We start from the raw sequence: 16114 nt of genomic DNA, 5'->3' as shown, positions 1-16114 counted from the left end.
TAATTGAGAAAATGCCTTACAGCTGGAGCTCATGGAGGCATTTCTTCAACTGAGGCTCCTTCCTCTCTGATAACTCTAGCTTGTGTCAAGTTGACACACAAATCAGCTAACACATTACAAAAACAGCAGGAAAACACCTTTACAGGGACCTGTGCATACACAGAACTAAGCATACGAATTATTCAATCCATATTGCACTCACAGACCTCACCAGAAATTGATGACCTCCAACTACTCACCTGTCCATGTGTGTTATTTATCCTATAGTAGTTTTAAGATATTGAACTTAACATAAAAGTTTATATATTGAATTTTTTTTTTGAAAAACCAAAGACATACTGAAAACCTGTTCAACCAGACTGATAGCGAGTACCCATGTCCCCACTCACCAGAGCCACTCAATCTCCGAAAGACACAATGAGCTTGGCCTCCTACACAAAGAATCGATGGCTTGCTCCATGCTTATTTTCTCACAGTCCAGAAGCCGTCTGTCATGTGTACTCTATCTAATAGACTCTGTCATCCTTATTTTCATCAACCTTCTACTTATGTTTACAATATTCTTCTTAGCCCAAGATTACACCGCAAAATTTGGGAAATATAGTCCGTAATTACCAGCATCTTCACCATGACACATTAGAAGTAAGATAAAGGCAAGCCAGTATATAAGTTATGTATTTGGACTTCAGGATAATGAAATCCTAGTATTTCCTATAGCCAACAAAGACTACAGTCATAGTGGTGGAGATGCTTCATCACAGTCTAGAAGGAACTTGTGTTAGCTACTGTGGGACCAGGTGCATAGAGACATGGGTTCTAAGGAGCTGGTGGCCATGGGGCATTGATGCTGAAAAGGTTTGACTCTGGGTGAGGTACAGAAACTATCGTAGCCTGTCTAGCAAGGATAATCATTTGCAAGAGGTCTGTCTCCAAACAATGAATAGTCCTGGCACACAGAGGCAAGGTCAACCCCAACTTATCTGAAGATCTCAGAAAGGACAAAGAGCTAATTCATCATGGATGATTCTTAACCTTTAAATATATTCAAGCTCAGAAATCAAAGCTCAACTTACTATATGCAGACGTGGGACAAAAATGGTAACAAAAGTCTTAACGTTCACCCTTCTCTCAGGGTGATCTGAAAAAAACACACACCCCATGGTGACTACAGGGAGACAGGTATACCAGTACACTGCAGGAAGTGTCTGCAAATGAAATTTTTATTTTAATCTATAGTCTTCACCCTCAGCAGGTCACATTATGAAGTACAATGCTCCTTTATAGTCAATATAGAATGGGATATTCAGTAGGAAATCTCCATTTTAAGAAAATTCCACAGATTAGCCTGTAGTTACAGTAGTTCCCAATCTGGTCATATTCACTGCACTGATGGATGGGCATGACCAGGAAAAGAATCTATGGGACATCAACATCCTGAGCACAGTGACTCTGTGAATTACAGGACAGGGTTACCAAATGACTCAGGTCAGGGGGACTGGTAAGCCATGTCCCAGGCCCTACTTCCCAGAAAGAGAGAGGACACAGAAAACCCCTATGCCTGTAGAAGAACACAGACATTCCTTTACTATATAATAAGTACAAGAGCTTCTGGAAGAAATTAGTTCCTGATATAACACAACTCAGTCACAGAACCAAAGATACAGGACCAGCTTATGAATCTCCTAAACTGCAGCTTCTTAATCTGAGGGTGGGGTCAAATCACTGAATATGGGGTGAAAATTTCATTGTTGTGAAAAATTTCAGAATGTGCAATAACTAAAATTCTATTCAAAATTAGTTACACAAAGAATCCAAGGTGTTTCTAGGAGCTTTCTTCCATTTGTATCACATGACTTCATTGTAGCCTGAGTTCTGAACATACAATATGCCCAGTTTACACAGTACACACCCTCAAAATGCCAAGAAATGAAGCCATACACACCTTACTCAAATTCAAATGTCAGTTATAAACTGCCACAGATTTACTGTATATACAAACATTCCTGCTTTTATAAAAACCATTGTATAAAAAAACCAAGTATTTTAAATTATTTTCCTACTGTCATTCCTGAGCATACAAATATAGCTTTGGATTATAGTGTTTTAAGCATGCTAGATTTTTTTTTAAATTACTGTTTGAGTAGCTATCTTAGTTACTTAGGTTTCTATTGCTAAGACACCATGACCCAGGCAACTTAGAGAAGACAGTTTATTTGGGGCTTACAGCTGCAGAGGTTTAGAGTCCATGACCATCATGGCAGGGAGCAGGCAGCAGGCATCGTACCAGAGCAGCTTTCACAGTCTCAACACAGTTTAAAAGTCCAAAGTCGAAGTCTTTCCTGAGACTCAAGGCAATCTCTTAGTTGTAACCCCCTGTAAAATCAGAATCAAAAGCAAATTACATACTTCCAACATATGCAGAACATGGCACAGAACATACCTATCCCAAAAGGGAGGAATGAGACATCCTGAGGAAATACCAGACCAAAGCAAGACTGAAACTCAGCAGGGCAAACTCTAAATCATATAGATCCATTTAAGATGCCAAAGAGCTAGGATGGCTCTGCACTTCGTAGCCCTCTTTACTTCTTCCTGCTGGGTGGGGTCATAGGATTCTTTTAGGGGAAATACCAATATCCGTCATCAGGAAATCCAGAGGGCCAGGTCACCAGCAAACACAGCAACAGGATGAACCAGCAGCAGGGAGTCCTCCTCCAAGACACCATGCCTTCTTCCTCTGGGCTACCAGTTTTGCTGACTGTATCATAATTCTCTCTCTTCGGCTGGTTCCAATTATACAGCTCTCTTTGGCAGATGTCTCAAAGCTCTGGGGTCTCCAATGCAATCCAGGCTTCATTTTCAGACAATGGCATTTCAGGGACTCCCTACAGGTACTGCTCTGCCAAATACCTGGCCTTGATGGCTCTCCTTAATCACAGAAGATTCCACAACCCACTTACCTATATATCTTTCATGACTCTAAAGCTAGAACCACTTAGCCAATGTTGCCTTGCTTAGCTGCCTGCTTTGCATAGAGTCTAGCCCCTTTCTTGAATTATATTTGCATAAAGTCTCTCTTGTTGCTTTCCTTTGTTACACAAGCTTTCCTTTGCAGTAGAGCAGAAAATTCTTCAGGCATTTTCCTTTTTATAAATTGTGAGCTTTGCCTGGTGGAGTCTTGCCCTGAGGGTCTCACTTCCTTTATTCCATTTCACATCAGGCCTCTCATTATCTCTCTCACCACAAACCTAGGCTCAAATATTAAATTTTATAGTGCTCCTTTTCACTTGAAGCTCTATATTTTATATTTATTTATATTTATATATTTTATATTTATTTTTGCCCTGCTTGCTCTATGTTATTGAAGAGCAGCATAAGACTGACTGCTAATAACAACATAAAAGTCAACATTAGGCTGTCTTGAAATCTCCTCTGTCAATGAAGTTAATCCAAAACTTTTCAAACTAAAGTACAGATAGACTTGTAGCACAAGGATAAAAAGCACCACATTATTTGCCAAGATATCACAAGTATGACTTCCAGTCTAGTTTCTAATATTATTCCCTCTATATTCCACATTGGTCTCACTATTACTGTCTTCCAAGCTCCAATCAGGATAGCCTGTTAAGCTCCACTTAAAATATTCAACTGCTTTCCTAATTCAAAGTCCAAAAATATTCTACATTCTTTCAAATAAAACAAAACAGAATGGTCAAGGCCATCACAGAACTATCCAACTCCCATTACCAACTTCTGTCTGTTACTTTTCTATTTCTGTAGTAAGACACCATGACCAAGTTAACTTATAAAGGTAAGCATTTATTTGGGACTTTTTTTTAGAGCATGAGTCCACAATTACCATGGCAGCGTGGCACAGCCATATCTAATGGAAACATCCAAAGGCATAAAGACAGCACAGCTGCCTGACAAAGATCAGACAAGATCGCCATTTTGCCATACTTCACTTTTTGGTCTTGAGCTCCATACTTGGGGGCTTTTTAATATTTGTACAACTTGGGGATATTAGATTGATGGAAAATTTCTTATGAATCATGTATGCCCTCTCTCAGGAGTACTTTTTCTAAGCTTTCCCAGGAATGTCCTAACCATACTACCCCTCCCACTTTTAGGGAGATATCTTTATCTGGGCCTATTTGAAGGTCTTCCTTATGTGCTGGCAGTTGTGACTCAAATAAAGACTCCAGAGACCTAATGATGCTATGACCCCACTAGGAACAGCTGCCCCTGTACTTACTTAGGAACAAGATAATCAGAACAAAGTAAACTTAAAAAGGTAAACAAGAGTCAGTGGGCTAGAGGAGTTGGCAGCAGAACAGATTAAAAGCCTCTTCCTATTATACACTCAGGTGGCATATTGGGGACAACTGGGGACCTCTTATGGTATGCCGCTTTTGAAAAAGATACAGCAAAAATGTAAGATTGGGTGGAGTTATCTTGCCCTATACTGGGACTTATACTAATGGATGAAGAATGGTGTGAATGAATGATAAAAGAATGAAGTATTAAGACCTCCCTTTCTTAGACAAGTTAACTCGGACAGGACCACTGTGGTGTCATATGATCAAGGAACAAATGAACACCAATATTAGACATATAATCAAATTCTACAACGATATAAACACTGAATCATGACAAAGACTGAATAACAACAGCAGCTTTGGCCTGAAGATTTGTCTTAGGCCTAATGACAATTAAAACTCTGACCATACGAGCTAATACTACACTGCTCAGGACATGACAATCTGTCCCAGCTGTCTGGGAGATAATCTATATGATGTCATTGAAACCGAAAGAGCTACCAGCCTGAGAACAGGTTGTCATGCTTTGGCAAAATACACCTCTAGATTTTTTTTAAGTTGAGTTATGAGGCGGATGAGGGAAAAGGATTGTAAAAGGTAACTCTGTTCTGTCATGGTTTATCAATGATGACTAAACTTATGACCAAGAGGAAGTTAAAACCTGTGTCCGGGAGATCATATCACAATAATGGTATGATTTATATTTTGGAACATGAATCTACCTCTGCTTACTGAGTTTTGTATAAATAAAGAAGCAGTCTGTCTGCCAGTCAGTCAGGATGCAAAATTCCTCCCAACTCCTGTTCCTGACTCTGAGTGCCTCCCTTGCTGACTCCTTATCACTTCTACAGGACCTGGTTATTACAGGGGCTGGCAGAAAAGAGCACTGGAGCAGGCAGGCAGGGAAAGCACAGTAGCTGAGAAGTGATCCACAAGTATGAGACAGAGAATTAACTGGGAATGGTACAGGCATCCCAGTGACACCTCTCCAATAGTGCCACACCTCTTAATCCTTTTCAAATGGTTCTACCTACTGAAGTATTAAATCCTAAGAGCCCACATGGTTCTTTCCATTCACACCACTACTGAAGGTAGGTAGGAACTTTTGGAGTTAATAGGTTTATCATATATGTGGAAAAAGGTAGCATGGTTATATTCAAACTTGTTAAGTTGCATACATTCATTACATGTAGCTTCCTGCATATCAAAAACATGTCTTTTAATGTTAAATTTACAAATAAAAACAAGAAAACTTCCATCTTTTTGACAGTTTCTTTAAAATTTAGCCAATGTACCAACTGGTTAGCGTTATCTCTAACCTCAACTGAAAAAACACCTCCACAGATTGCCTGTGGGTATATATGTGTGACATTTTCTCGATTAAATACTGATATGGGGTAAGTGACACCCATAGGCAGGTGATCTTGTGGTATAATAAGTGTGGTAGTTTGAATGAGACTGGCCTTCACAGGCTCGTATATTTGAATGCTTAGTCACTAGAGAATGAAACTGTTTGAGAATGGTTAGAAGCATTAGGAGGTGTGGCCTTATTGAAGTAGGCATGCCCTTATTGGAGGAACTATGTCTCAGGCAGTGGGCTTTGAGGTTTCAAAACCCCATGCCAGGCTCAACAGCTGTTTGCCTGATGACTGTAGATCAGGATGTAGTTCTTAAATACTGCTCTAGCACCATGCCTGCCTGTAGCCACTTTCCCCACCAAGATGGTCAAGCCTAAATTAAAATGCTTAATTCTAAGAGTTTCCATGGTCATGGCCTCACTTCATAATGATATAATAACAACTAAGACAGTAAGAAAGCAAACTAAGGCAGACATGGTGGCATGTGCCTATAATCCCAGCACTCAGAGAGGCAGAGGCAGGCTGATGGAGGCCAGTCTGGGCTACAAAGTGAGTCCAGGACAGCCAATGCTACATAGAGAAACACTGTCTCAAAAACCAAACAAACAAACCAACCAAACCAACCAACCAACCAAAAAACAACAAAGTGAACTAGGCAAGATAAAAAGCAGCATTCTTCAATAGCTTCCACTTTAGTTCCTACCTCCAGGTTTCTGCCTGAGTTCCTGTCTTGACTATTCTACGTGAACAAAGCATAAATGAAATAATCCTCTTTCTCCCCAAGTTGCTTTTGATTGTGGTGTTTATCACAACAGTAGAAACCCTCCATAAAAGTAATGTGTGAGTTTCATAGTTGTTAAGATTTTCAAGCATAAATGTTACAATAAAATTCTTTAGGAAAAGTAGAAGTTCAAAGATTTAAGGAAATGTGATTACATTTCCAACTGCTATAAAAGATATTTATGTATTTCAAGGAAATAATAATAAGTATCAAATTACTAATGGTAGTTAGACTCCACTGAAGACATTTAATTCATGGTATAACTTCATATTTTTATAAATGAGAGATCAAATCCATTGTAATTTTTTAAACCCACAATAAAAGACTGCATATCTATTCTAAAATGATGTTAAAGTAGCACAAATTTTGGAAAATTTTCAAGAGAATAAAAAACAATGTTGATAATCTCTACGTCAAAGAAAAGGATTCCAGAGGAAAAGGAAAGATAAAGGGAAAGAGAATAGAAAGAAAATTAAGCCTGTTTGCATGGGCATCGATGTAGACTTGTTTTTCTGGAGCATGGGCAACTTACCAGAAGCATAACTTTTAATAAAGAATTAAATGGAGCTCTCTTTTGTAAGCAGACAGCTGATCTTGGCAGGGACCTGGACACAGCAGCCCTGCTAGGAAATTGCTATAATATTTATAATCTCTTCTTTTTACATTTTATTTTTATTTTTTTTAAATTTATTTTTATTAATTGCAATTTATTCACGTTGTATCCCAGCTATAGCCGCCTTCCTCATCCCCTCCCAAACTTTCCTTTCCTCCCTCTTCTCCTCCCATGCCTCTCTCCAAGTCCACTGTTAGGGTAGGACCTCCTCCCCTTCTATCTGACCCTAGCCTATCAGATCTCATCAGGATTGGATGCATTGTCTTCCTCTGTGGCCTGGTAAGGCTGCTCTCCTTTCAGGGGGAGGTGATCAAAGAGCCAGCCAGTGAGTTCATGTCAGAGACAGCCCTGTTCCCCTTACTAGGGTACCCACTTGGACACTGAGCTGCCATGGGCTACATCTGTGCAGGGATTCTAGGTCATCTCCACACATGGTCCTTGGTTGGAGTATCAGTCTCAGAAAAAAGGCCTGGGCCCAGACTTTTTGGTTCTGTTGCTCTTCTTGTGGCATTCCTGTCCCCTCCAGGTCTTTCATCTCTCCCTTCTTTCGTAAGATTGCCTGCACTCTGCCCATGTTTGGCTATGAGTCTCAGCATCTGCTTTGATATTCTGCTGGGTAGTCTTTCAGAGGCCCTTTGTGGTAGGCTCCTGTCCTGGAAATCAATCTGGCACTTTCTCAGACAATTAGGAATAGTGCTACCTCAAGATTCAGCTATACCATTCCTAGGCATATACCCAAAGTATGCTCAAATATACAACAAGGACAATGTTCTTAGCAGCTTTGTTCAAAATAGCCAGAATCTGGAAACAACCTATATGTCTTTCAGCTGAGGAATGGATACAGAAATTATGGTACATCTACACAACGGAATACTACTCAGCAATTAAAAACAAGGAAATCATGAAATTTGCAGGCAAATAATGGAAACTAGAAAAGATCATCCTGAGTTAGGGAATCCAGAAGCAGAAAGACATATGATATATACTCACTTATAAGTGTATATTAGATATATGACATAGGATAATCATACTAAAATGTGTATACCTAAAGAAGCTAAACAAGAAGGAGGACCCTGGGTAAGATGATCAATCTTCATTCAGAAATGGGATGGACATTGGAAGAAGGAGAAAACAGGGAATAGGACTGGAGCCTACCACAGAGGACCTCTAAAAGACTCTACCCAGCAGGGTATTGAAGCAGATGCTGAGACTTATTTTTACTTTTAATTATGTATATATAGGGGTATCACATAAAAATAGATTCCCTGGAGATGGAGTGAACAACTGCAATCCACCCAACTGGGTGTTGGGCACCAAACTCCATGTTTGTTCTCTTAACTGAGCCATCTCTCTGGCTCCCATTCAGAACCTTTTAATCCAACCTGTAGATCCAGTTGGTGGGGATTTTCCAAAGAGCTCTGTCAATGCCAGGCACTTATCTTTTTACAGATGAATCAACTGAGTCAGTAAGAGAGTGAGAGCTTAAATCTGTAACTTATTCAAAGATTCCCAGCTATTCCAGGAAAAGCCAAGAGCCTATATAGTCACAGTACCGTCTAGACAGGGGACTTAACTACTACCGTGGTATCCCCTGTGCACCAAGCAAGTAATTTCATTTACAAAAATAACAGCCCACTTCACACTAACACTCCACTCTATAATCAAACTGATCACGGGGTCCTAAGAAATGAACAGCAAAGTAAGCTTCCAGCTCTCACAAGATGTAGTTAGTGAAGAGACAAAGAAGAAACTGGAAGCTAAGTTCTGCAACCGTCTACTAAGTACATATGGAGAATAATATTTAAATAAAGACTAAGGAAGTTGAAAAGGGAATGGGATTGACAACTAGAACAAATAACTTGAGTGAGGACAGGGAACCTCACTATGACTAGCTTACAAATGCAACAAATTCAGGAATTGCATGCATATTGCACAGGCACCCCTCTTCAGAGCCTTATCACTTACCTCCTCCTATCACAGCACTGCCTGGCTCCTGGCAAGTGGTTACTTACTCATGTATCTATTTATGCATTCAAATATTTACTAAGTCTCTATTATATCCCAAGTACTACATATATTTTTATACTACTGAGAATAAACTTCCAGGCTGTGCGTATGCAAGGCTAACACTCTATCACTGAGCTACATTCCCAGACTCCTAGGATATTTCAGCTCATAAAAGTATTAAAACATTTGTCTCCAAACTGCTTATATGGTGGAAGATAAATTCCATTATATCTTAAAGCTGATTTGTACTAGGAATGGAAGGGACTAAGTGGAAAGACAAGGGTACCTGGGAGGGCAAGTGGGACGGAAGTTATTTGGGTGGTCCAGCCAGCCACACTGAGAAGGGGACATTTAAAGGGCTTCCCGGAGAGAATACAATAAAAGTAAGTGCTAGAAATTATATGTCCATGGACCTAATTAAGTGGCCATCCCCTAGTCCTGCTGTGTATGTCACCCTCATCCCCACATCCAGCTAGCCTTCATCATCTGCACAAGCTAAGCAAAGCCAACTATAGCTCCTGCTCTGGACAGTGCTCCTGACTCTGTGGACATCTGTCACTGTGGACATGTGTCACTGGCTCATCTATCTTTGCCATCTTATTTTCCTCACATATGGCCGCCCAGTCTTCCCTGGACCTTCCAGAGATGAATCTGCTGCCCTTTCTATTCAAATTGAATTGAATTGAATTGAACTGTTGCTCAGATTTTAAATATTCTTAAAAGTAGGACACTTGAAAAGTTTATTTTTAGAAAACTCACGGGTTGCAATTCCAGGGCATGAAATATTTTGACAAACAACAACAAAAATCATTTGCTCTGAAACAACTAAGTTCTGATTTTGAGATTTCCAAGCATCAAAATGCATAGAATTACAGAATAACACTCACTAATCCTCTTATTTTCCTAACTTCAAAAGGCAGCATTCACTTCCTCACCATCCTTTCTTCCAGGCCAAGAACAGTTGTTCTGTCAGGATCAGAAAGATACTAAAGCTGTTCCCACCTATAAAACAAGTCCACAGCCCTGTGAACAAACACAGATGAAGTTACAGACTTGCACTGGTGACTCATATTAAATAATATTCTAGGGGAATGGGAGCATACAACTCAGGAGTACAGTACTTGTCTGGCACGCACAAGGGCATCCCCAACACAACCAAAATATTAGTAAAAATAAATATACACATAAATTAAGTTTTAAAGGATACATTTCACGAAGGATTGAGCCCTTCTAACAACGACTAAATCCATTTCTAGAGTGTCACCAACTTAGCTCCTAGAAAGAATTCAGGGAAACAATGTGCCATAAGGAAAAGTCCCAGGGAGGCCCCCACACTCGGGGTGTAGTTACTCCTGTTTCAAACAACGTGCAATTGATTTTTAGTTTGTTTCTGCAGTTTACGGTGACCCAGTGAAGGACATTATCCCACCAGCACTAACAGAAGCTGGATTCCTGTTTTCTTCTCCAATAAGAAGGTCTTTGGAGCCAGCCATCAAAACTAAGCATCCAACCTTAGAATATGAGGACTCAAAAGGAGCTTTTAACTTCTCCCATTTGCGGGAACCTGTCTGTGACCAACCTCTAGAGCGTGCTAAATTTCTGACATGCATTTAACCTTGTATTTAACTGGGAAGTAGTGGGAGTTTAAGACAAAAACTCCCACTAGCTGATAATATAATTCACAGTAAACTAAAGCGGGGGAAGGGTGGTTCCAGGAAATGGGCTGCAAGATACATCCATGACAGCACGGTTGTGCTGTCATCTGACTCTTCCTGCTCTAAGTCCTGACCTAGAAGTCCAGTTGGATAACCAGGATTCCTGGAATGTTTATGCTGATGCCTGCTATCCAGTACACAAACAACTTCCCTCTCTGAAAGGTCATATTTAAATTAGACTAAATTAGATTATCCCTCTAAGAAGGACTGACTTAAGTTCCGGGAGGAGTTCTGATGGTTTATCTGCAGGCTGGCATGTAGATCTCTACAAATCTCTCTGGGCTAATGCAAGATGTGTATTCCCTCCATGTTCCCATGTGGACAGACTCTGGAAGCAATAGAAGATAATGGTAGGGGAGCAAAAGAACCAAGTGCCTGAGTTTATACCTCAACCCCCTCACTTATCAACAGAGAGACAAATTATACAATATCTTGTACTTGAAATAACCATGAGCATGAGGATACCTGCTAAGGTGAATTAGCGTTGTACAGTGCTCAGAACAGGGCTCGACTGTAAGAGTAAGTTATTCCCTGACTGTTCACTCAATGGAAATAGAACTTTCTACATCCAAGGAACTTTCTTAAAGGGAAGTCAGAGTGAGACAGGAAAGTCCGCTTCAAACTGTCAAGATTCTCTAGTCAAGGATATCTCACTGATAGAACTCGTAAGCTTGATCTTTGACAGCATTCATTGATGAAAGATGGTCAGTGGGCAGAAATGGCATATCCACCCAAACTTCATTATAGCTGCTCAAAGCCAACTAGAAAACAATTTCACATATTGAAACCATCTCAAGCAACACAAAGAAACAAAAATAGATGTCCTAAGTGTCAGTCAACAGAAGATGGAGCCATGAAAGGCCTTTGCCAGCTGTTTTCAGGTTCTCAGAGGGGACCCTCTACCTATGTACATGCTCTCTAACCATGACTGCACATTTAAGCCACCAAGAGCATCAAAAGTACGCAGATAAAAGATTCAAAACAGACAGTTTTAAGATGAAAACACTCAGATTGAGACCTCTCATTACACTTGCATGGGATAAACTGTTAAGAAATCTTTTTTTGTTTTTGTTTTCAGACTGAGTTTCTCTGTATGGCCCTGGTTTTCCTAGAAATCACTGGAGCACATCTCTCTACCAGAAATCAGGATAAGGAGAGGCATCATGTATAAGTGGGCTACCTAGAAAGTAAGCGTTATCAGCATACAGACAGTGAACTTAGTGAAAGCATAAGGTCTCTGCCTTTCTGGGCTTTTCAAACCTTTCAAAGAAATTTTACGTCCACTATTAAGATAAAATATGCCAACATGGTGACCCCTCTGTAATCACAGCATTGGGAAACTGAGGCCTGCGTTACATAGGAAGATCCTGTCTTAAAAAAAACAACCAGGGACAATGACTAGCATGTGTAAGAAGCCCTAGGCTTTTCCAGCCGCTAAGGAAATAAAAATTATTTAAATGAACAAATCCAAGAATGCAGCTCATGGTAGAATACCTTGTTTGATACTATGTTCAAGACTGTGAGGTCCTGAGTTCCATTTCTGGCACTTGAAAAAACTTCCTATGCAACTGCAATGAAACAGCTTACAGGATAGAACAAAACCTTCTACACTAATGGTTAGGCTTTAGACAGATCCCTAGCAGGCAAATACACAGGGAAATGAGGTTCTAGGTGGATTAATATATTTCTCACTTGAACATTTGAGACAACACACTTCCTGCTCCTTCTCCCTCATTAGTGGGCATTTTCCTGACAAAAAGTATTTAGTGGGCTTTCAAATCTCCCACAAGAAGGGTGGAGTGGGGGTTTCCTACAGTAGGAACCAATCAGCTTCCCTTTCTTTGTCTGGAGCATCCAATCTCCTGGAGCAGCCCAAAACAGCCAATTAAGAGGGTAAGAAGGAACTCACCCCACCTCCAAACAAAAGTTTTAGCTCTGCCAGGCAAGCTCTGATTTTCAGATCTGGATCCCCTTAAGAGTTCATACACCAGCCACCCCCATCTCTCTCTTTCCCTGTGTATATTTCTGCCTGCAATAAAACTCGGCTGGGTACTGAGAGCTTGTTTTTACTTCCTTCTTATCCTTTAAATCAGCAGAGAAGGAATCCATTCCAACAACTCTACACAACCTCACCACGATGGCATCAAATCAACAAAGCAGTAAATTAACAGTTGAAAATAAAAACTGACGACAAGCAACAACCATACTTTGTCATATTTGAGGTTACTTTTGATTCTTTTTTTTCCCCAGAAGCTAATTGAATTGACTCAATTTGGAGGCATTTCCACTTCAGGCCTTCAATGTAAAGCCCTAGGGTCTTGGCCTCTCCTGTTTATTTCACTACTAAACACTACTGGGATACAAAAAGATAGAAAAGAAAAAGAAAAAATAAACACAAACAGTAAGAACCCCTACCTCCCCCCCCCCAAAAAAAAGGGCTTTGAAGCAGCCTTTTAGGATACACACAAAGCTAGGTAGAAGACAGGAGTGGCAAAAACATTGAAATAAGAGAACAGCAGATAATCTTATCAAGTACTGAACACACAGACACACACACAGGAGCTTATCAGATTACAAAAATTGGCAGAGATGTGTTATGGTAAATGTATGTTTATTTTTGTAAACAGTGGTCTCTGGCTCCCTTTTCCACAGCCGTCAATGTAGAATCAAGCTTTTGAAAATCTGAACAAGTGGAAAGAAAGCCAGAGGTGGCACTTTTCAAAAACTACTACGTGTCCAGTAAGAGAGATTTCGAAGAAAAGTCGGTAATCCCTGCTCTGTTTTGGAACTTAGAGCATGGAGAAACTGTTACACTAACCTTCCTTTCAAAGGACTTTCCCTCTAGCATCTTTGAGAAAATCAGTAAGTCCTTCCCAGCACTGCTGACTCCTCAACCAAAGAAGTTTACAGATCTCTAAGGCAGGACCGGTCCAGGGGTATCATTACCCACTTACAGTGACTTTGTTAATGCAAAACTCTTTCATAATAGTGAAGCTATAGGAGCGAGAACAAAAACCCTCAAACTCCAATCTAGAAGTCTACTCTTTTGCCTTTGAATGAACCCGCTGAAGTAGAAAGGGTGGCTCACATCACAGGATGTTGCAGTTCAGCCGACTACAGCCACGGTCTAACCCTGGCTGTGCATCGGCGGCGCCTCCACCCACCATCCAATCCCCGCGGCTTCTCCTCAGTATGCCCACCACCCCTGCTCCTCGTGGAATTTTTCTCCTCGCCTCTAAAAGCCTCCAAGAGCAAAGTCTTTCTCCCTCCTACCAGCCGCAGTCGGCGCCGCCCCAGGCCCTGTGCGGCGGGGAGACCATGAGGACGCGCACAAAGGTCCCTCCCCCAGGGCTGCAAACCCCAACAAACAGCGGGGCGCAGACAGGAGGGGGCAGCGCGCAGGCACGGCTAGGCGCCAGGCCCCTCCGTCGCCCCACACCGCAGATCCGCGAGCGCCCCGACTGCCCTTCCTGTGTCCTCGCTCCAGGAGGCGCGGGGAGCCGGCGGCCCTACCTCCAGCAGCAGCCCCAGCAGCAGGGCCGCCACCCAGCCGAAGCGGCGGCTCATGGCTCCCACGAGGCCCCTCGGGAGCCCGGCTGCACGACGGGCTCCGGTCCGCACCCCGCGACGGGCGTGCGGACCCCGGGGAAAACAGCAGACGCCGGCAGAAGGACGCACCAGTACCCGCGGAGCTCGAGGACGTGCCAGGCCGCCCTCGCCGCGCGCCCCCGACCCACCGCACGGGTGCGCGCTTGCGGGCGGCCTGTGGAGCGCGCTGCCGGACGCGGAGGCAGCGGGCTGGGTTGCTAAGACTGCCAGGTGTCTCCTCTGCCGCAGGAGACCATCTTGTCTTGCTTCCGTAGTCCTGGGAAGGTTTTTAAAGAACACCAGGTTTGAGAGGCTGGGGGATGGATACCGATAAGCCCATTACTGGGCATTCCTGAAGTTTCCACCCTCCAGAGACATTCTCACTGTGGTTCTTGCAGCTGAGGTGGGCTGTGCATCCCCGCCCCAGCGTCATGGGATGGACAGTTAAACCTCAAGGAAAGGACTGCTAACTGCAAAAGGTTGATGTAGGTTTATGCCAACATTTTTCTGCATAGATCTGCTAGAACCACATCTTTGGACCCCACAATGGACCTCATCTTTGAACCCCATAATGGATCTCATCTTAGAAGTGAGCCCTTTACCCATATAAAATTGATGCTAACTACAGTGTCCTTTCTTACTTCCTCTCAGACACTGTCTGCTTCCCCCGTACCCACACACAGCAAGGTTCAGATGCCAACTTTCAGTCCGCCGACTTAATTGTTTAAGATAGAGCATGCACCATGAAATTAAACCTGTTATAACTGGCAAGTGAAGCAGGGAAAAAAAATGGCTTCGTGGTTAACCCCAAATCCCATGTTCCAACACAATAGTTTCAGAAAGCTTTATATAAGAAAACAAAGGTCAGAAACCAAGACCCTTGGTAGAAACAGTAAGTAGGTAGTCTGTAGTGAAGCAGGGAAAGCTCTGCTTTGGGCCTGATGAGATTCTCAGGTTTCTAATCACTAGAAGCAGTTTCTTTTGGGGGATTTTTGGATGCACACAGGAATGACTCAAAGCCTTCAAAAGATCATTGGACTGTGGTAACTTTACCTTCTTTACAAATCTTTTTTTTTAATCGATTTTTCAAAAGAACTTCATACATGAGTATTGTATTTACATTTCCATTCCTTCATGACTTCCTCCAATTCCACCTGTGTCCCCTACTCCCTCTCAAATATATGACCTCTTATTCGATTATTATTGTTACACTTATACATATGTCTACATTTAGACATTATAGTATATAACATACTGAATGCATTTAGTGTTGCTCACATGAACACATTTAGGGCTGACCACTTGGGACTGAATAACCTAAAAGGGACTCATTCCTGAAGAAACCGTAATTTTTCTCTCTTAGCAACCATTAATTGCCTGTAGCTCTTCATCTAAGAGTTGAGCCTTGTGAATTTTTCCCATCCATATTGGCATGCCAAATGGTGTGGACATTACGCAGTTCTTGATTGGGCAACCTACTGTTGAGATTCCATGGGTACAGTCTTATCTAGAAAACATATATTAGCTGGTGTCCTGCTCCTCTGGCTATTAAAAATCTTTCTGTACCCTCTTCTGTGGTACTCCAAGAACCTTAAGTATGGGTGTTGTGTGTGTGTGTTTCCCTTGGACTCCCCTGACCAACAGTTCAAAAGGAGGTTTTCTGTATCTGGCTGTCTTAGGGTTTCTCATGCTTTGAAAAGACATCATTGTTAGAGGACCCTGCTGTGTGAGGT

The 16114-nt window shown here is 41.8% G+C and overlaps 1 protein-coding gene across 2 annotated transcripts in view; it reads right to left on the bottom strand.

Annotated features, from left to right (window-relative positions):
• The window catches only part of Vopp1 (VOPP1 WW domain binding protein), a 77399-nt gene extending 62684 nt beyond the window's left edge, over positions 1–14715 (bottom strand). Inside the window, exons 1-2 of one of the 2 annotated variants that reach the window (XM_060373957.1) lie at positions 14307–14543; positions 2225–2373 (exon numbers count right to left, since the gene is read on the bottom strand). Coding sequence is in view for 1 of the 2 variants with exons in the window: in XM_060373958.1 (XP_060229941.1) it covers positions 14307–14360 (54 nt within the window). In the remaining variant the exon portion in view is untranslated. Of the gene's footprint in view, positions 1–2224; positions 2374–14306 lie in introns of both variants that reach the window. The other variant, XM_060373958.1, reaches the window with a different exon arrangement.
• Positions 14716–16114: the final 1399 nt, after the last annotated feature.

This window comes from Meriones unguiculatus, chromosome 21 (assembly GCF_030254825.1).
Source record: "Meriones unguiculatus strain TT.TT164.6M chromosome 21, Bangor_MerUng_6.1, whole genome shotgun sequence".
Lineage (NCBI taxonomy): Eukaryota > Metazoa > Chordata > Mammalia > Rodentia > Muridae > Meriones > Meriones unguiculatus.
The sequence above is the reverse complement of the archived record's forward strand: the minus strand, read 5'-3'. Positions and strand labels throughout refer to the sequence as shown.